Below are 20,721 nucleotides of genomic sequence, written 5' to 3'. Positions count from 1 at the left end.
TGACTCAGATCTCCCCAAAATGGCTGCTTCCCACATTTCCCATAATGCAACTCCAAAGCATCTTTTCATTTGACCCTCCCTGCCTGGTCTTTTAAATTCCATGCTACCAGTTTGTAACACTATTTTCTTGCTTTCTGTTATAAATGTTAAGTCGTAAAGCCCAAACTGAGATAACCTTGATGACCTACCGGTAATAATCTGACTGAAATATTACAGAACCATTGGAATACCCTAACATTTGGTAGACATTCACGGTGCCCAGAACTCTTTTTCTCTTTTTCTCTGGCGCCACATTGTGGCTTTGTGTAAAATGTCTCGATGACTATTGGATGAAATGCCATGAAATTTGATGCAGGCATTTCAGTCTCCCTCAAGAGGAATTCTAATAACTTTAGTAACTTTTCATACTTTTCAAGTGCCATCATCATCATCATCATGTCAACATTTTATTTTATGACCAAATACCAGCCTCACATAGCTGCTAGCATGGACCACCTGCTTAAGCTTGATTTATGCAAGCAGGTAAATACTGCTACTGATGATGGCAACTACACTACCAAGCACAGAAATAATGAGTCTGTGGCAGTGAACACAGAAAAATCATCAGGATAAAACCCCAAAAAGTGTTTTGTGATTTACATTTGCACTTACCATAACATACCTGCAGCCTTGTATTGTGGTATGGAGGAAAAAGGCAGTGGCAGTTAGCATCAGCACCTGATAAAGGTCACCAGATCTCAGCCGACACAGACAGAAGAGACACATTTGACTTCTTTTGTTTCATGAACAGCACAACAGTGGCAGACAGGTCCAGAGTTTTTATTATTTGGTACCCATGAATAGATAGCAGGTGTTTTGGAGTGCCAGTAGTTATCTTGCTGATTGAGAAACTAAAAGCACAAAAATGCCCTGAATATGTTACATGCATAGTAATGTGCCCATATCATAATAAAATGTGCTTTTGGATAATGAAATTTAGCCAATTTACATCAACAATGCACCCTGTACATAGTGTCATTGTGTTTGTGCTGAGAATAACATTTGGTACATTGACTCAAGTTAAGCTTCTCTCTCTACCTTATAATCAAGAGGTTATTGGTTTATGATAATAATGATGATTATTAATATGACCTGTACAGTGCATTGCAACGACTAATAGAAAATAAAAGATGACTGACTCATTCAGCAGTGTAGTCCATCACTGTAGCTGTCATTGGCCTCATGGGGGAGCTGTGAGACTAAAATCTCTTCAGTCCAAGCACTTTTTGTCTGTAGAAGAAGTTTGAAGCCACAGTGGAGCACAGAGGCCATAATGTTCAGTGTACTGCGTCCCTGACAGGTCAAATATTGTTCCCAGTTCCCACTTCAAGGCTTTGACATCACTCTCACAAGCGTTGTTCCAGTTCAGGGCTTTTCCCCTTGTCTGCGTGCTGTCTTCAGAGAGTCAAACCATCTTCTGTTAAGTTATGGTCCAATAACATGCACCATTTCCCCCATAGTCATTAAAACACATGATGATTATTAGGTGGAGAGTCACGGCATACATTTTGCCAAACAGAAGTGGGTAGGTTTCATTGTTTTAAGAAAACAAACGGTGAGATATTCATGCAGTAAAAAAATCAACAAAACATAAATGATCCCATATTGGGCTGCAGGCCTTCAAATGTCTCCATGATCAGAGAACACCTAGGTTTGACATCATAATGTCCTTCGATATGATGTGAACACAGCTTAGTACAGTCTTTTAACACTCTGTTGCTTGGTCCTGTGGTTTAACCACCACTAGATGGACCCATGGCACTGGAAACTTACAAAAAAATTACACTATGGTGTGAGCCCAAAAAGCACGTGGATTTTATATCACATGAGACTATGCACACTAGAACTGTGACTAAAGTAAAACCTCAGATTACTGTGATTCACACAACCATGTGGGCCATTAAATGTTGAAGCTTCTCAGTTATTCACACAGACTTTTGGAATTGACTAATTTGACTGTGCAGCCTAAACATTTTGGGACTTGAAGCTTGAGAAGTTGTGAAAGCAGTGAACCAATTTGTCAACTGGATTGAATTCATATTTGCCATACGTCTCATTACAAATCACTGTTGTAGAAACAAAATATTAATCCTCAACAAAGACATTTGGATGACACGTGCAATGGTGCAGTGTGAATGCTACATTAAGCCCTTATGCCAGATTTTGGAATGTAATGAAGCATGGAAAACTATATCATCAACCTTCGTCATTAAATATAACTTGTGGGAAAAAAACAACTTTATGTTGTTGATTACTGCCCAAACTATGTTCACTATAGAACTGACATGTCGTGTGCTTCTTAAGGAACAGATATAATAGAAATTTCAAGGATATAAAAAGGTTAAATATATTTCTTTAAAAAAGAAAAAAGTGGTCTCAGGCTTTATTTATTGCTGGCAGAGACATATGCAAAATGTTGTAGATTTGTGTCTGTGTTGATGTGCCTCTTTGAACTTGTGTTTAGTTAAGCATGTCTGAGTTAGGACTGGCCCTGGATTTTTTAGGATAACTAAACCAATAGTCAATTCATTGCAAATGTTGTGGCAAATAACTTTTAAATGTATTTCTTATCAAAGAATATTGTTGCAATACCAGATATGTGCTTTTAATATCCAATAAACCAGTATATAAAACAGAAAGAAAACAATATAAACTCATCAGCTTAGTCGACAAAGAGCCTAACAACCAGTTTGCCGACTAAGTGATGAAAAGAGGGCAGCCCTCGTCTGAATGTGCTTATACTGTATGCTGCATGCCATGTGGTGTGTCGGCTGAGGTTCCCCTTGTCAGCATTGTCTTTCAGTCCCTTCCTCAGTGGTTCTGTTTGGGGCGTTCACCCTATCGGGCCCAGTGCTGCGCTACCAGTACGGCAGCAGCAGTCCTCGAAGCAGTGTCTGAGAGCTTCCACAGCAGCCCTGTCCAGCCCAGCTCCACTGTCTGTGCGCCGGCCCCTGTGTGGTGGTCACCCCTCCAGCACAGGCTGTGTCAGGATGACTGCATCAGGCCTGTCAGGCGCTTTCCCGTCAACGACTTGCCCTAGAAGGTCAATTAAAACAGATTACTAGACTGAGATGCTGACAGTACAACTTTATGAATCACACACAATCTCAACCAACAAGGTGCTTTTTTAAAAATCTAAAATACTTGGTTGCAACCATTCATGTGACTAGTATGTTATCTTTTTCACAAATACACATCCTATTACAAGTATAAAGAGCCATAATAGAGTGTAATATGGTTATAATTGCAAAAAAGCCACTGATAGTGAGCCAGCCAGTGTGGTTTGTGATATGAACAGCCCCAGCTCCAAATGACTTACCACACTGCGGGTGAACTTCTCCAAGGAGGTGCGGCGGCCCTGTTCAGTGTCTGCTGGCTGCTGTTTTGGGAGGGGGAAGCAGGGTGAGTGTTTGGGTCAGGTACGGGTGTTGACGGGGTTCGGGGTGAAGTAGTTAGTGAGGGAGAAACGGGGCCAAGCATTGCAAAAATGAGGGCCGAGGACAATGTGGGAGTTGCATTTTTTTTTTTAGGAAATGGAGTGGGGTCAGTGACAGGCCAGCAGAAGGATAGGTGTCCAAACGGGAAAAGGGCAGAAAGGCTAGCATGAACAGAGGCAGCTGTGATTTGTGGAAAGCTCCATATTACACAGTAACAGCTAAATGCGTGTTTGTTTAGCTGGGAAAGTCAAAATCATCACCGCTAGCATCAACACTGGGATATATTAGGCTGCATCTGTCAACCATCTCACATACTTTCTCTTGTTTTCTGTCATACCTACTATGTACTGTGTGTTGGTAATTTCTATTGACAGCTTGGCTGTTGTTCCTCTTTGTCTGTGTTTGGCATATGATGTCATAGTATTTCGAGACCGTTCCCTTGACATTTTACAGAATGTCATAGTTTCCTTGCACCTGTATATTGGTCACAGTTGTTTTGCCTTTTTGGGGCTCATCTCATGGCAGCATCAAATTGCAGATTGCCAGACTTTGTTAAGAGCTGACAAATTCTGTCAAATGGCATTAAAATGGCATTGAAATGGCCCACCTTTGTAGCATTTACATGTAATCAGATAACCTTAAAGTCCTAAACAGTGAGTTGTTTGAACTAATTTGCTCTCCCCATGTATATGATAAAAACATCATTAATTGGTGGTAGACGAAGTATTCTGATCTTTTATTCAAGTAAAAGTAGCAATACCACAGAGTAGAAACACCCTGTTAGTGTACAGGTTAAAGTCTTAGTATCATCAAAAGTAAAAGTAGTCGTTATGCAGAATGGCCCATTTCAGAATCATATATAATATAATATATCTTTATCTATATCGTATGATGCATTAATGTGTAAGCATTACTAATGTTGCATCTGGTGAAGTTGGGGCTAATTTTAACTACATTATATATCCTGCCAGGTTGCTTAATCTCTAATATTACCTCATGATTAATCCGAATCTGCAAAATAACTAAAGCTGAATAAGAAATGTAGTGGAGAGGAAAGTACAAAATTTGCCTAGTATAAAAGTACACAATTGTATTTGAGTACAGTACTTGAGTAAATACACTTATTTACATTCAACTGCTGTCACTAACTACTTTGCAGCATTTCATATTGATGATATGTGCTGCATTTCAGTGGCAGCGCAGCGACCGGCACGAGCAGAGCTCTGACAGTTTTGTATTTTCTTGACCTTGAAATTGCCTGTCTGTGTGATATGTTGTTGCCTGCACATAAACAATCCCCAGCCAAAAAATAATGTGCCGTGCTCCGTCGTGGTTGCACTTGTACGAACTTGTAAAATAAGGCCCTAAACCTAATTACTGACTACATACATACAATAAATATGACATTTAGATGCAATTAGGGTGACAAACTTGACAAACAAAAAAATAAATAAAGGAGAGGTGACATAGGGGTCAGTGAGTGCAGCTCACCTTCTTTCTGGCTAACAGGAGGTCCTGGTAGATGTTGGATCGCAAAAAGCGTGCATAGCTGTCACTTTTCATTAGCTTGAATATGTGCTCCTGCAATGGAAAGAGAAAGAAAAGGTGATGAGTGTGCGTTGAGCTGGGAGAAAAGGGGATAAAAAGGAAGAATAAAGAGAAGTGTAGAGAAATAAAACAGGTCTGATTATGCTAATGTGATATGCGTATATGTGTGGTTCGGAAGGGCTGATGCAAACGGAGCGTGCTGACATGAACGGCAGAGTCCTGTGAGACAGAGCTGAGTAATGTCCTGCCAGTGAGAGGCATTCCACCTCACACATCACCAACCCACTCTGAACCAGAGGAAACCATGGTGAACCCGAGTGAACAACCTATTCATGGCATTACTCGCCTCATTAGGCCCTGGCACAAACACACTCCGTCATTCTTCTCCTCTCCTCACTCTTTCTGTCCCTCCCCGCCCTCTCATTCATTCACTTGTGTAACATGAGTGGGGTGGAAGGGTTCAGTGTTTTGGTAGGCAAGTGGATAGCACAGGAAATAATTGGCTGTAGTGTTTGTGTTACATACACCATAGGAAATACTGTTAAATTAGGTAATAGGGGGAGGTGTCTTCACTTTTCTGTTCCACTAAATCGGTTTCTATGTAGCACTACAGAAGTATTGGCTGTGTCTCCGAGTACAGGCACAGGTGTGTTGCCACTGTACGTCTCTGGTGTTCATTCAGACTTGTGTGAGTGTTTGTTCACGCGTCATGAACATGTATAGTGATGTGGAGCCTATGTTCATCCACCAGGAAGAAGAAAACAACAGTGCACCTGAGCATCCTCATAGCTGTATCGCCCAGGGTCTTTTAGGTTCTGGCTGGTGCGCTCGTAGCTGTGAGAGTCCAGGTTGATGGAGCTTGGCGCCCCCTCGGCCAGAAACTCCTGCCAGATCTCCTGCGCCCTGGAAGCCACTTCCTGGAGCGGCCGCCGCTTTAGATCCTGCACTGCTAACCAGAACCTACAACAGCATCACATAGATATATACAGTCCATACAGTGTTACATTCACTATTATCATATGTGTTGACAAGGGCATTTAATGTGATTAAGTATATTTGAATATCGATGAAAAATGAACATTTCTAAAATATTTAAACACACTTGTTTTCACTAGTGTGGAAGAAGTATTCACTCTTGAATAAGAGTAGAAAACCACAATGTAAAAATGCACGATTTAAATGTTTACGTACATAAAATTAGTATGTCAGCAGTAGTGTACTTAAAGTATCAAAGTAAAAGTAAGTAGTACTCAGTTTTATATCATCGTGTATGTCCCTGGATTATTAGTGTTGCAGGGTGCAACATGTAGGCAGCATTTTAACAATGTACAGGTCAAAGAGGAGCTAATTTGTATACAGAAATTTGATAACAAGATAAGATGATCATATGTTTTATATGTAAAATCAATTAATTAACCAGAACATTTTTATTATTATTCTCTGTGAAATGTGGTCAAGTAAGAGTATAAAGTAGCATAAAATGGAAAGTACAGTGCTTGATTAAATGTACTTTCCATCAATGTGCATGCTATTAATATAATCAAGGAGTTGTATTAGTTGTCATAAAACATTTATACAGAAATGTATAAAATACAAATTTATAGGCAATTTTAGAAAGATACATGAAGTACAATGACAGCCTCACCGCAGGTTCTCTGAACTGAACTCTGACTCCAGGAACTTCAGGAACTGGTCTCGTCCTGCTGGATCTTTCAGCGCCTCCTCCAGAGAGAAGCTCCATTTCTTCACACGCTGCTGGCTGGGGTCACGACTGCTCCAAATAAAACAGATTAGAGAAGAACAGAATCAAATAGGATAGAACAGTAAAGAGCGGTTCATTGTTTACAAGTTATTTTCCCTCACGGTCTGCAGAGAGCAGAAGCCAGAACATCGGCGCACAGTAAACCTTTAGGAATGCCAGCATTAATTTGAGATGAGATACAAACAGACAGATCCCTCCTAATTCAGGACAACAAAAGTTCATCAGCACCGAGACCTCTACGCTCCACCTGACCCCAGTGTCGGTTTACAGCATGATCAGCTTCCGGTGAACTCTCAGCCCGCATCCCAACGCGACCCCTCCAGCCTCACCTTGCCTCCAAGTCCCAGAAAGTTGTGTCATCGCTGATCCAGGGGTTGGAGGGCTCTGTGGCCGACACGAAGGGGTCATATTCCACGAACTGCTCCGTGTAGCTCATCAGACTGTCGGCCACTTTGGAAACCTTCATACAGTGTCTGTCCAGCTGGACGTTCAAGAAAGTAATCTGATGGAGAGGGAGAGAGAGTAATGAGGATGCTAAATAAGGTCACAGCTCATCAGTCTGCGTCCCCGACTGTCGTTCTGATGGATAGGCGAGGCAGACTGGTGGTAATGACCTATGGAGAACACTGTCACACTGTGAGTTACCTCCTTCTGAACGTCCTCTTTGGTGGGCTTCCTGGTCGGCTGGGAGCTGATGTGGATTGGACTCGGTTGGCTTTGGCCATCATCTGGTACCCCATAGACAGACTGGAGGAGACACAAGGGGAGACATTTTAAACCTTGCTTTGTTTTGATGTCATTGGATTTTCGATTAACCTTGACAGACCAATACAGATGTCTGATAAATGTCAGGTAATAGCTGTGGGACCACTGAAGATACCAAGGTCATTGCCTCAGTATTGTGTCTGGGAATTTGGGGTTTTAACAACTTGAAGAAGAGTTTCATTTTACAATTTACACATGGTTTGAATATTCTACACAGAATATCTTTAGATATGATTACAGAGATTTGAAAAAAAAAAACCTATATATTTTATATACATTATCAAATAAATATTTTTTGTAAACATATATTGTCATCAAAAAATGTATAAGTACTAAGCAAAAATATATCTAAAAATTACAGGAAAATATTTTCTGACCAATGACAAATAATTTATATTTATATGTCTGTCATTCTGTAATAAAAAACTTTAATTTTAATTTTAATTTGTATATAAATATTCATTTAAAATATTTTACAAAAATTAAATATTTTACACAAATATATATATTTTATAACTAAACAAAAACATATACATGTATTCTATTCGTTTTATATTTTGTCTTATTAAAATATTTTACAAAAATGATTTATTAGCAAAAAATATACACTTTTTTTTATAATAATACAATAATAATAATAATAATAATAATAATAATAATAATAAAGGAATTTACTATTTCTACCCACCAGAATAAGATATTGGCACTGTGAAAAGGACTTTAAAGAGAAACAGTTTATAGAAAATGTAACTGAGCAGTTAAATGAATGAAATATTTTGAAAGGGTGGTTGGGGGCTGGGTTGGATTTATGGCTACGGCCCTGTGAAGGCCGGTTGTAGGGGTGCTAAAAAAACAGTGTTGAGATGCTAATATTAAGGTTTGGAAAGTTAAACTGCGATATATCACACCAGCTTCGTCTCCTCTCCTCACCTTTTTTACCCTGTGTGGGTTCCTCTCTCTTCGGCACTTGCGGATGTCCATCTCTGTGGTGTTGACACAGCCTGGCTGTGGGAGGCGGCAGGAGACACAGTGTGTTTCTGGGTCAGATAACAGTTTTCTCCAGCATATATTCTGTGCTTGTCCTCCTCACACTATAAGCTGCTGTTTCTCTGTTCAAAAATTCCATACTCACAAAAGGTTCATATGCAAAGTGCTCAAATCTGATTCTGCTACCAACAACACAATGTGTGTAGAGCCAAATTTGCTGTTTTCGGGGTTTAAATGCTAAAATGGTCTAACTATATGGCACTCTTTCTTTCTTTTTTGTTCTTTTTCCATTTTTACACTGCTGCAGCTTCTGACCCACCTTTCCTTTCCTTTTCTTTATCATGACTTTGGTCCTAACTCACCACCGGCCGATGGACGTCCCAGAATGCCCTCTCCTGGCTGTCGAGGATTTTCCTCTCTGCCTTGTCCTTCTTCCTGTCGATCCTGTGAACAGATGGAAACAGGCTACTCACACAGAGAGCACACACCTCGGAAATATCAGGTCAAACGCAATAAATCAGGCCCCAGAATTAAGTCAAACGCTCTCACAAACCACAGCACACATGCTAATACCACTGCTGGGCCAGACTAGAGAGCAAAAAGCTGAAGAGTGTGGGTCTTAACCTGTCTGCTCGCCTCACCAAGCGATGCCAGATTTTGCCTCTAGTGGGGCCAAGCTCTTATATAACTGACATTTACTGATCGGCCCTTGCTAAGGTATTGTCTACTCCCAAGGTGAAAGAAGACTTACTGCTTTCCATACCACCCCAACTTACAGTGCAAAACAGCCGACAATCAAAGGCATGACTTTGAAGACTTTTACAAAAAAAAGGCAAAGAAGGTTCTTTCCTCACTGAATGACATGAGATATTAGTGCTGTGCTTACACATGCAAGCCACCAGATGGAAGTCTTACAAAGAGACAGAAGTGGAGGGAGAATTATGTGTTTAATTCCATAGGGGACGACTTGCTGTATTTAATGCATGTAACCCTCCAGTCAAAGCAGAGCATGAAAACAGAGCATTGTTAATGAGAACCACTGGCCCAATGCCCAACTGACACTGCACACTGAAGCATTTTCTCTTCCTTGGGGAAATAACACTTAAATCATGCATGTAGCCAAAGGTCAGTATGAATGTATAAACGTGATTTCATCAACATCCCTCTATCCCCAGAGCTCTCCTGCTGTAACTGTGTCACATTAGAACGACACTGACGTCAATAGGGGACATGTTCTGACTCACACGTCCATCCGTGTACTCACTTGACTTGAGCTTCTGCTTGCATGAAGATAAATTCCCACTTCCTGGCGAAAGCCCTCTGCAGACGGGCGAGGTTCTCCTGGAGGAACCAATCAGGCGCGGCGTTAGGGGAGAAGGTTATTTGAATTTCAGGGCCTTTAGATCATTATATTATCCATTTACTGTGATGGCATGGCATAACTTTGCCATACCATTACTAAGACGTTTGTTTGTTTCCCATTTACAGAGCCGGAGCTGTGTACAACCACCAGATTTGTTTTTAGAGCGCACACAGAGTGACCTTGAGGAGATATTTGCTGAATTTGAAAAAAAATTATTGTATTAGAATCGCACTGACTCTCACTTTCATTTTCACTATTACTGTATAGCTGTATGATCAGCACAGGCTTGCATTTTTAGATATCATCTCTGATGTCAGATGAGCAAGGGATGATGACCAACACAGGTCACGAACACAAACCCATGAATACATTGAGTGCAACTTAGTATCACATGATAAATCTTGCTTTGATAAAAAGAGTAAAATGTTTTAAGGACTTAAGCCCCATCATGTACACATATCAAAGTTGCATACTAAATAGTGTGTCCTTAATAACACAGCCCAAACATCTGTCAAAGATATAGTACATGACCTAATTACAAAGAGAGAGAAAAAAAAAATTATGAGTTCCAACTAGCAGGGATGTTAACAGTGAGAGCAATGAGGCCTGGAGGCATAAAGTGACCTGAATAGGAGATAAAGGAAGTGTACTGGACAATAGTTGCAGAGTAATTTAGAATATTAAAGTGCAGCGCATTGCTATTGTATAACAGCAAGAGATCAGCACTGCAGTAATGCCCCTCTTGAGACTGTATTGATCTGCTGATGCCAAGTGGGCATATAGATAAGTTGCGTATATATTGTGTCCAGTAAATGACTGCATTGTATTCTGCCAAATGGTGCTCCTGGAAAAGAACAAATGACCTTTAATAGATTTGAACACAAGTCTGTAATTTGATAAAGGCTTTTTGCTGGGAAGAATGGATTTTGGCATTTTAAGGCCCCGGAGGACACTGTTTCAGCTCTTTTGTCTTTCAGTAAAGTGATGGAAAACAGGAAATTCAGAGTGTCATCATATTATGGAGAATGCACAATGATAGCATTGAACTGAGAGCTTCCTGGAAATCGCTAAAACCAAAACGACAGTGTACTTACAGCCTCATAGTCAGCGAGCTCGAGCCTGGCCTTGTTCTGCATGGTGCGCTTGCACAGGTAAATGGCTGGAGGGGGGAAAGGGAGACAGAGTGAGACACAAAGAGGGCAATAAAGTTAGTCAGATGGGTTGTCTGGCTGTGTGACTACAAAATAAAAAAGGAAAAGCTCAGATCTTTTTTCTTTTTTTTTGACTGAGGTCTCAGCTGTGTGAAGCAACACTAATGAATGGAGCGGGCAGGCGATGTGTTGTCTTCTGAAATAACAAGCCTCGAGTAAATGCCACACAGAGAGCCGAAGATGGGCACATATCAGTGACTGTCCCTTCATTTTCCTAGGCTAATCTTGTCCCACAGGATACTCTGTAGTGGGGGTTCCTCGGGGCAAGATACATTACAGGCAATGGCCCGGTGGATCAATACTCAGTGAGTGTCAACAACAGATCTACACCATGAGTTGTGCCTCAGCTCTGGGGGAAGCGGGAGGGCATTAGCAAGATCTTGCTGGTTTGGAGAATGAGGCAAACATTGAGAGACGGTGTGTGACTCACCATAGTCTGTGTTCTCAGGCTCCCAACAATTTGAAGGCCAGAAGTATGGAGACTAATGAAAACAGAAGCGGATGGACAGAAACAGATTTTGTTTATTTACTCATATCATCAGCATTACATACTTTTCTAGATAACAATAACAGTTGGCAATGTGAATGTTGGAATCTCATTTCTCCCGCCACCCAAACTCTCTCAGCCCTTTACGCAAAAGTCAAAAGACTACGACGATGATGATAATTATCCTTGATGTCCACGTGCTGCACATAACTATCTGGGGGAGCAATGGTAGCTATATTCTCTCTATCCATAATTGTCTATGGCAAATGATATTACACATTCAAAGTTCATTCCCAAGTCCATTAATAATGGATCACTCACATCTATCATGCATTCTTAATAAGGGGGCAGAATTAGAAGTTGGTGGTTCTCAACCACATATTTCATTTCCACCATTACTCATAACAGTGATAGGCCTGAGAGCAAAAGGCTGTGTGCTGATGAATGTGCTTGTTTGAGTATAATGAACAGAAAGGTAAACATGCTCTCATTCGGCATTATAATTGTCATTTCCGCTCATAAAGGATTAAGGAAGTTAAGTCTATAAGACTTCACCACTTCATGCCACAAATCTGCAAACAGAAGACAGTTGTCATTAAATCTGGGTCTTCTACCAGAATAGTATCTATTTATAGACCAGCAAACAAACATTCCCCTGTCACTAATCCTTACAGCACAGCTACGGAGCCTGGCCAATACATTTCAAATGCACCGTGGACTCTTTTTAGATGTTCTGATGACGTGGGCCTGTTGCATCACTACAACATCAGAGAGAATATTTTTAGCCCCCGCTGAATGAGCAAGTGTGACACACGCTGCCCTCCCTACGCAGGCACAATAATGGCTTTTAATCTTGAGCAATAGAGGTGAAGATAAATGCATTCAGAGGTAGATCGTGTGGAGAGGCGGAGGGGGGAGAGAGAGGCTGGTGACAGTGAAAAGTGCAGAGCCAGCGTGCAGCCAGCTCAGTGCTTCCCATAGGGGAAGCTGCCTGGCTTGCTGGATTAAGATGCTAATGGCCCAGTTACAATAATGAGTCATCGAGGAGCCCGTAGCCATCAGAAGGACCTCAAAGTTCATGCTGGATCAGATGGAGTGAAGAAAAAACACCCCTCTGACAAACTGCACGGCAGGCCCGCAGGCCCTATTCAGTGGTGCACCTCCTGCTCTGACGCAGCGTCCAGCAGGGATATACAGTATCGACCTTGGTGGGATGAGTAATAGGCTTAGCAAGGATTGTTCTCATTAGCCATACGCAATAAACATATCCCTCTGATGAACTACCTTCATCATATTATTCTATATTCAAAGGCTTCCTAACACAAATCAAGGACTCTCCCAGGGTCTGTACCTGAAAGCGATAAAGGGTTCCATCGTCTTTAAGTGTCAGGACATGGTCAGAGATGGGGAAGATGTAGCCATGGGCAGCGATCAGACTCCCGAGGTGGATGGCTTCAGCTGTTGACATGAGAGAAGGCACACAGACAGGGAGGGAGGCGTGATTTGAAATTGCCTTCCTCTTCAATTGAGCTCTATTGTGCTTACATGTAATGACAGATTGCTCAGCGGGCATACCTGGATCCTCAATGGAGAGGTTTTTCATCAGCCACTGAACAATGTCCGCCCCTAGTATTCAGAGAAGGACATTGGTTAGAGTGGCGTCACAGTTCTGCATCTGCAATAATTTCAACAAAAGCTGCAATTCACAAACAAGTCTTTGTGATTTGTCTCTGTTGAAAGCTGTGGGTCAAAGCTGTCAAAGCTGAGTAAGCCTCTAAATATAACATAATGTTAAAATGTTTGCAGTCCTTTCTCTCTCTGCTCCTGGACAGCATAATATTTGGCCCGGCCTGTGTGCTTGGCGGAGGCTGCTGAGAGAGATTGTGAGGCCATCGTGCCTGAGGGTGCCACGTGAAGGAGTGACTCCGAAAAACAACCTCTGGGAGAGCGGGAGCGACCCCCTCATCCAATGCTGGTGACTCATTTTATACATAAACACATGAGGGAGTACAGTGCATGCAGACAGAAAAGAGAAGGAAAAAAATATCTTTTCTGCGGTGTGACTAGGGCAGCGTCACACCACAGGCACTTTCCTCAGTGGCTTAGGACTTATTGGCAAAGACATCATCTGCCTCCAACCATAGTAGCAGCAATTTAAATGAGACCAAAAGGTCATATTTGCTTTACTGATTCGGACTCCTATGTTTTCTCTAAGTCGCTCGCTGGGTGAGAGAACAAAGCACACACACATACACAATTATCAGCATATCAAATAAGGCAAACCCTTATTAAAGAAGACATTTGAAAAGAACTGCAGCATATGTAAATGTGCAGCCATGGACAGTAAATAAGCGTGTACACACACACACACACCTATGCATACAAATACCAACCTGATACCACACTGGGGATCTTGGAGAGGAAACTTTTGACAGTCCGGATGGCAACACCTCCTGCTTTCTCATCTTGTATTCTTGTAACAATGTCTTCAATCTGTGGGGAGGCCAGAGGGAGAGTGTGTTAAAGGTCCAAATAAAAAAAATTTAAAAAATCACATATTATATTTTCTGCCATTTAAAATGCTTTTAACAACACAAAATGTATCATAAAAGAAGAGATATGAAAGAAAAAAACATTCCAATATAAGGACATTTGAACTAATTTTCAGTAATTACAGGAGCTATTTAAGCTCTCAGAATTGAGTTAAAGATGAATCATCTGATATTATGGCCACTTGTGGGACAGGAAAGCAAGCTGTAAATCCATCATCAACATGTTATCACATAATAATGATACACATCCCGAAGACACGAAGAAACATTAGCATCCGTTTTGGAGTCACGTTTCTGGCCACCGGACAAATATGATCTCCTTTTAGCTCTGTTTTCTGGCCTCAACTCACTCCTGAGGAAAACATCTGGCTCTTTAGCAGCTAAATGTTCCACTATGTTCACCAGCTAATTGCTAGCTTTGTCCCACAGCTACTTGTGCTGGTCCGGCACTGTACAGTGGGTTTATCAGAACTTTTTCACTAAGAACAGCTGCCTACACAAGGTAGGTTGATGAGAGCAGTGAGAGTGGCATGTTAAACCAAAACAAGCTTAAAGATACTAAAATGCTGAGTGGTGATGTCAGGTGATAATTCTCTGCTGGTTTTTTACTATAAGTGAACCCATTTACATTACACATAGTCATCTGATCCATTGTTAACATAAAAACATAGATCAGCACATCTTTAAATTCAGATTATGTTAATTCTGTACTTTGCTTTTAGCTCATTTATTTCTTTTGGATCTTTTTTAATACTACCACTGGGTGGCACCAAAATCAGCAACGCTAAAATGCCACAGATAGCAGCTTAAAGGGTTTTGAAATGCATTATTTACTGAAACACATAAACATTTTGTATGGTAATGACATGTTGGGGTGATTTATTTAGCTGTAACAAGGGCTTTGGTCAAAAGCTTCGGCCAATTGAAAAAGGCTGTCACAGCTATTCCCCAGAGGCAGAGATAAACATCACACCTCCGACACAGCCAGAGCCCCAAACACATCACACATCAGCAGCCTAAAATTAGGCCCAGCACAGCACAACTCGCCACTCAGTACACCCACTACACAGGGGAGAGCACATACAGTAAACAAGAGAACATCCAGTCACTCAATGGATATGCATGCACAAACACACATAAACATATAGAAATCCAAATGCGAGTCAAAAACACACAAACTTGAACAGACCTTGAACAGGTTGTTTATGTGCATGAGTAATCAGGTCAGGTTCTGTATTGATGTGAGGCAGTAAGTCGCATTAGAAATCAATCAACATCAAAAAGATCATGATTTTGCACACTTAGCTGTATTATCAGCAGCCAACCATATGCAGTACCGTAGCTGCTAAGGTTGTTGCGCTGGCTATTAAATTCTTTATGGCTCCCTAAGCACCTGTCTGGTAGGTAAGCACACTCAGAGGCTTATACACATATACACTCACATGCATATGCACACAAGCACACACACACTGCTACAGTATGACAAAGCTGATTAGGTGAATTTTCGAGGGTTCAACTCATGGGCTCGACACACTCTGAATTTAAAGAAGCCTTTTCTGTTTTCTCTCATCCAAAGTAGGCTATAGCATGTTCCCTCCTGATCCCTCCACATTCACAGTTGACTTCAAGTCACGATCACAGGCTCACAGCATCACACTGTGCTCTAGTTTGAGCATTCCAGCATACTTCTAGACCCCCTCTTCTCTCTTTCCTTCCTCCTTCCTCCACTGTTCATACATCATTTAACACAGAATATCTGTGAGTGAATTCCTACCACTATGGGCAGACAGACTTTAAAACATTGAATAAAGGTATATACTGTATATTCATATGCCTTGTAACTGTGTATCTGTATGTTTTCTTTCTTTAGCTATAGGCTGTCAGTCTGTCGGTCCACTACTCTGGTCCAGAGTGAAATATTTCAACAACTATTGATGGATATGAATAGTGTCTATCAATGGATAGTCATTCAATTTCTTATACAATTGAACCCCTTATCCACACAGCATGCATGATAGCTGCCTCGCTGAACAGCTGCAACTCGCATACCTGTGGTGTCCACATACAGAGAGCTTCTGCTTTTATGCTGCTGAATGTCTAACAACTCTGGTGAACCTTACATAGAGTGCCGCCTTTGGGTCAAAATGTTTGTCCTGTAGGGTTAGGGTTAATAACAACACCATCAGCTTCTGCTGTAGTTTATGTTTAGTGCTAATAAGCAAATGATAGCATGCTAACACTAAACGAAGATGGTGAACATGAAAAACAACATACAGATGCTTAATGCAATACAGATGTGCTTTTATACCCCATTTGCATATACAAAATTCTCAGGTTTTAATGGGCCAATGGATACAGTATGTTGGATTTGCTGAACATTGTGCCTTCAAATGTATTTCAGATGTGTTTTTACCTGTAAAATATGTCAACTGGGATGATCATGATGCATTAACCTTATTAACTTTACATTCATACCATAGATATGGCCTCAACCCATTGCACGTCTTAATATTCTTTCATTCTGCAATATTGTGCAGCCTCACAGTGACCAAAAATCTACATTATCTTTTAGAAAAGTGGATCGTAGGGTAAAAAAAGAACAACAGGCACAGAGTGCAGCATGCTACAGCACATTTACTCAACCACCATTACAATCAAAGGTAATCTTCCTCCTTGGCAAAGCATTAAATGGATGATTCATACACGCTCCCCATAAATCTACAACAAAACACCCAGATGCATATGGATTTAATAACACACATAATGCAGAGCGGAGAGGAGGAGAGAGCACTGCGTGGCAAGACAATTACCAATCTCTCACCATAAGCTTGAGAGAGTGTCTTGGCATGAATTATTGAACATCCACAATGGAGAATTACTGCCTCAACTCCTGATAAATCTCTCATGATGAGGGGAGGGGGTAAGAGAGAGCTGCATCTGCCCTGTGTGTTGTGAACAGAACCTTGGTATTTCAGGCCTTCTTTCGCCTACATGTGAGCATAAACAGTTTTACACAAGCACAATAGGGGGCACACCAGATTAGCACTGAAACATCATCTTTCCTTTGAAGACAAACCTTCCACGCAAAACAACAGGGGAAAAGCTTTGAAATCAGCTCTGTTCGATCCAACTCTGAAGGACTCTGCAAATCCCCCAAGACACAACAACATGGAAAGGATTAAGTCCTTTTGTTCTCATATAATAATGGACCCTGGACTGGCTGGGTATACCAGTATAGAAATAAGAACTCATTATCTCCCTATAGGATGACAGCAGACAAGAAGCACTTGGCACAGCTACAGAAAGTGCACATCATATCTCCTGGATGTACAAGCTAATGGTGTTTGCAGCTTGGTGTGGAGGGTTTTTGAGAGCTGAAAATTGCTGCTAGCATGCGATAACAGCACTTTGCCCCTCGCCACCGAGCTCTATAAATGATTATCAGGAGAACACTTGTGTATCTTGCCACCGTATGTTTGCATTCGCTGCACTCATGTGTGCCGATTTGTACCAATGCAGGTCTGTGTGTGTTTGTGTGTAGGTGTGAGTGTGTGTGTTGTCATTTGTCTGTCTTATCTTTTATGGCTCTGAGGGCGGCACATGTAGGAGGGTAGAGGTGTAGGGAGAATGTGAGGGAGCAGCTAGAGGTGAAGTACGACAATAGGAACAACCAGTTAGTAAAAAGCATCAACTCCACATTAATGTCAGGCCTGTATGCTCCATGTCTAAAACAAGATGTCACTACTTCCTGTAACATGGTTTTAATTGGGACTTAATGAAGTGAAATAAAACCGTCTAAATGAGTGCGTCAGTGACATAAATAATCATCAAGTAAATGCGACATGTTGAACTCTGGCAGGCAGGATGTTAAGTATGGAAACATTCACTTCTCCTGCTAATTGAAACACTGTGCCCTTTTTCCAAAAATGGCCAGAGATGAAGCTATTAAAAACTGGCCCAGTCTTCAGAAATGAGACAGCTGCTGGTAAAAGATGTATCAAGGCGGTAATAGTGCCATTAATGATTCAGCGGTCATCAGCAGGCCCGGGCGCACTTGTCATTGTTGAAAGACATTTGAGTCTGTGAGGAAAAACGACGGCTGTCCAGGTGACGGGCGAAAAGATACATTTCGGGCCCAGGGATAATTACGACGTGTCGGTCAGAGCTGGATGAAGATGAAATAGTGATGAGGCTTTGAAAAGTTTTTGCCAAGTCATTCTCAGACACCGAAGCAGCCCCTATGCTTTTCCTATTTTGTTCATTTGTGTTTCAAATGTACTGAAAACCACAAATTAGTTTGTCATTATGACAGAAAAATCTGTGTTTACTATTTTTTCTAATGATTTTAGTGTGAAAAACCTACCCAAAAACTAAAAATAGATCATAGCAAGAACACAAACCTATTTTAAATGTATTAGGAATTATTAGGGATGTATTAAATTATGCATAATGCTATTATAATAATGCTATTATAAATGAGAGCAGCTGGCTGGATTTTAATGCTCAGTGTAAACAGCATGACATAATGTCCCTAATAAGACAAAAGAACACCTTTGCTTCCTTCTTTGTCTTCTGTTTGTATTATTCTGTACGGGAAATAACAGCCCAGAGTATTAAGAGATCATTTTCTCAAAAAGCATCTTGATTTTTAAAATACTCTCCAGTTATTAAAATAATCAATATCATAGGAGGATTCTCTACCGTTCCTGCACTGCAATCTTCTAGAGTCTGATCAAATACTGCATGAATTAACTAACTTCAAAAAGTTCTCTCCACATCAGCTCCTTCACTCCATCATCTAAGACCATATTAGCCTCCACGCTGACCAGGGATACATCCTCTGACTTTGAACAAAAAGGACGCAAAAATTATTGTGCAGCCTCTGCTTCAAAATCTGTGTTGTGCCATAATGTGGGTTTATAAGACTCTCATAAGCCAGCTCTTTATTCAGAGAGACTTGGGTAGAAGCCTCAAGCATCTGATTGCTGGATGCAGCATCCTAAATGTGTTCCAAATCCTGGACTTTATGGGTTTGTGTTAATGTGTTTTTGGCTTGGAGAAACAACTTTTTTTTTTTTTTTTTAAGCTTGCTACTATATTTTGTCTTTGCCTTACAGTAAATCTGTTGCATTGCCTTAAGTCACTTGCTGTGTCAATTAGCTTAGTCCTGGATGAACTGTTTTGCCTTCCATCATTTGAACTCCTACATATACCTTTAATTCCTCCCTTGCCTTGAAGCTCTACAGAATTGCATACTTTCTGTTTATATATCATTTGATATTTCTGACGGCTGCCGGGCATTGGAGCATTGTCCGGCTTTAAACTTTAACTCTGTTTATTCACAGTGAGTGACTGTGGCTGCACTGAGCCTCCGCTGACTTATAAAGCAGTAGCCTTCCGAAGTGTGTTGTTGTAAGAACTGTCAGTACTTATGTTTCCAGACACTTGTGGGCCAGTAGGACACCACTAGCATAGTAACCTCGCTTGGCAGTTGGCCTGTAGCCTTCCCTTTTGTTCCATGTGTACTTCTTGGTGACTCTACCACTTGATATTTTGAAAGTTATTGTGTTTTTGCAAATCTATTCTTAGAGACGACAAATTCGAATATTTTTTTTATATATCTATAGTGACATCTTATTTCTCTTAAGAGAACAGACTCAAAATAAATTCCAAAATAAATTTGCTGAATATGTGCATTCCTACATACTACAAGTAGATCCTCTTTTACATCCATCAAGTATCGTATAAGCTTTGCGCCACATATTGTAGAATATTAACTCTCTTTCACTAACTGCAAAAAACATGTTCAGTTGGTCTCATATGAATCAAGTGAGAAAGAAAGAGAGTAAAAACTAACTTTGCATGTGCTGGAAAACATAATCACGTTAAGGCCAAATTAAAACTTCTCTTTGATTCTCCTCTTCATTGAAAAGGGACACAGGCTTCACCAACATACTGTTTTCCTGCATATATTGTTCATATCCTCAGGCCACATCACATTGTAGGAAGTTAACTACATATTGTGATACAAATATGTTAACCTTCAAATTGATGAGATGAAAAATTATTCATGATACTCTTTTTAAACAACAGAGGGTGCTATCTACTTTTGACTTTGCTTGTTCGCAGTCCTACGTCACCCGCGTCAGAAGCTGCATCAAGGTGCAAAAACATGGCAAATGCAGGTGTAGACTTTGAAATTGAGGATGTGCCACCCTGTTTAAAATTAGAGGTGTGGCAGCTTTTTGGCTTACCCAAGTCAGAAAATTGTTATATTTTCAGTTTTGATTTTACAAAGAAAAATGAAATATGCATTTTAAACCCTACCTCAGAAAAAAGGATTCTTTAATTTGATAATTTTAACTGCAAAACACAAAATATTTACATATACATTCACTGCACACATTCTGCCTTGTTGGATGATGTATTGTGAAGTAACTTCTCCAAAGTACACAACCTGTCACACAATACTTTTTTTGAGTGCCATTTTGACCTCTGCGCCATACTGGGTGCATAATTAAGTGAGTTCCAGCTGGTGTGTGGTGCCCTAGGGAACGAGGTGAGAATAAA

General features: G+C 40.7%; 1 protein-coding gene across 2 annotated transcripts in view; it reads right to left on the bottom strand.

Annotated features, from left to right (window-relative positions):
* Nucleotides 1-803: 803 nt before the first annotated feature.
* LOC127358451 (regulator of G-protein signaling 6-like) overlaps nucleotides 804-20,721 on the bottom strand; it is a 38,886-nt gene continuing 18,968 nt past the window's right edge. Inside the window, exons 3-17 of one of the 2 annotated variants that reach the window (XM_051391568.1) lie at nucleotides 13,993-14,092; nucleotides 13,175-13,225; nucleotides 12,951-13,057; nucleotides 11,543-11,594; nucleotides 10,996-11,060; nucleotides 9,803-9,879; nucleotides 8,901-8,982; nucleotides 8,482-8,556; nucleotides 7,432-7,533; nucleotides 7,116-7,288; nucleotides 6,670-6,795; nucleotides 5,798-5,984; nucleotides 4,968-5,057; nucleotides 3,359-3,418; nucleotides 804-3,075 (exon numbers count right to left, since the gene is read on the bottom strand). In XM_051391568.1, the coding sequence (XP_051247528.1) occupies nucleotides 3,025-3,075; nucleotides 3,359-3,418; nucleotides 4,968-5,057; nucleotides 5,798-5,984; nucleotides 6,670-6,795; nucleotides 7,116-7,288; nucleotides 7,432-7,533; nucleotides 8,482-8,556; nucleotides 8,901-8,982; nucleotides 9,803-9,879; nucleotides 10,996-11,060; nucleotides 11,543-11,594; nucleotides 12,951-13,057; nucleotides 13,175-13,225; nucleotides 13,993-14,092 (1,398 nt within the window). In that variant the 3' untranslated portion in view covers nucleotides 804-3,024. The remainder of the gene's footprint in view (nucleotides 3,076-3,358; nucleotides 3,419-4,967; nucleotides 5,058-5,797; nucleotides 5,985-6,669; nucleotides 6,796-7,115; nucleotides 7,289-7,431; nucleotides 7,534-8,481; nucleotides 8,557-8,900; nucleotides 8,983-9,802; nucleotides 9,880-10,995; nucleotides 11,061-11,542; nucleotides 11,595-12,950; nucleotides 13,058-13,174; nucleotides 13,226-13,992; nucleotides 14,093-20,721) is intronic. The other variant, XM_051391578.1, reaches the window with a different exon arrangement.

Source organism: Dicentrarchus labrax, unplaced genomic scaffold (assembly GCF_905237075.1).
Source record: "Dicentrarchus labrax unplaced genomic scaffold, dlabrax2021, whole genome shotgun sequence".
NCBI lineage: Eukaryota > Metazoa > Chordata > Actinopteri > Moronidae > Dicentrarchus > Dicentrarchus labrax.
Note: the sequence above shows the minus strand (reverse complement) of the source record. Positions and strands in the feature narration are given on the sequence as shown.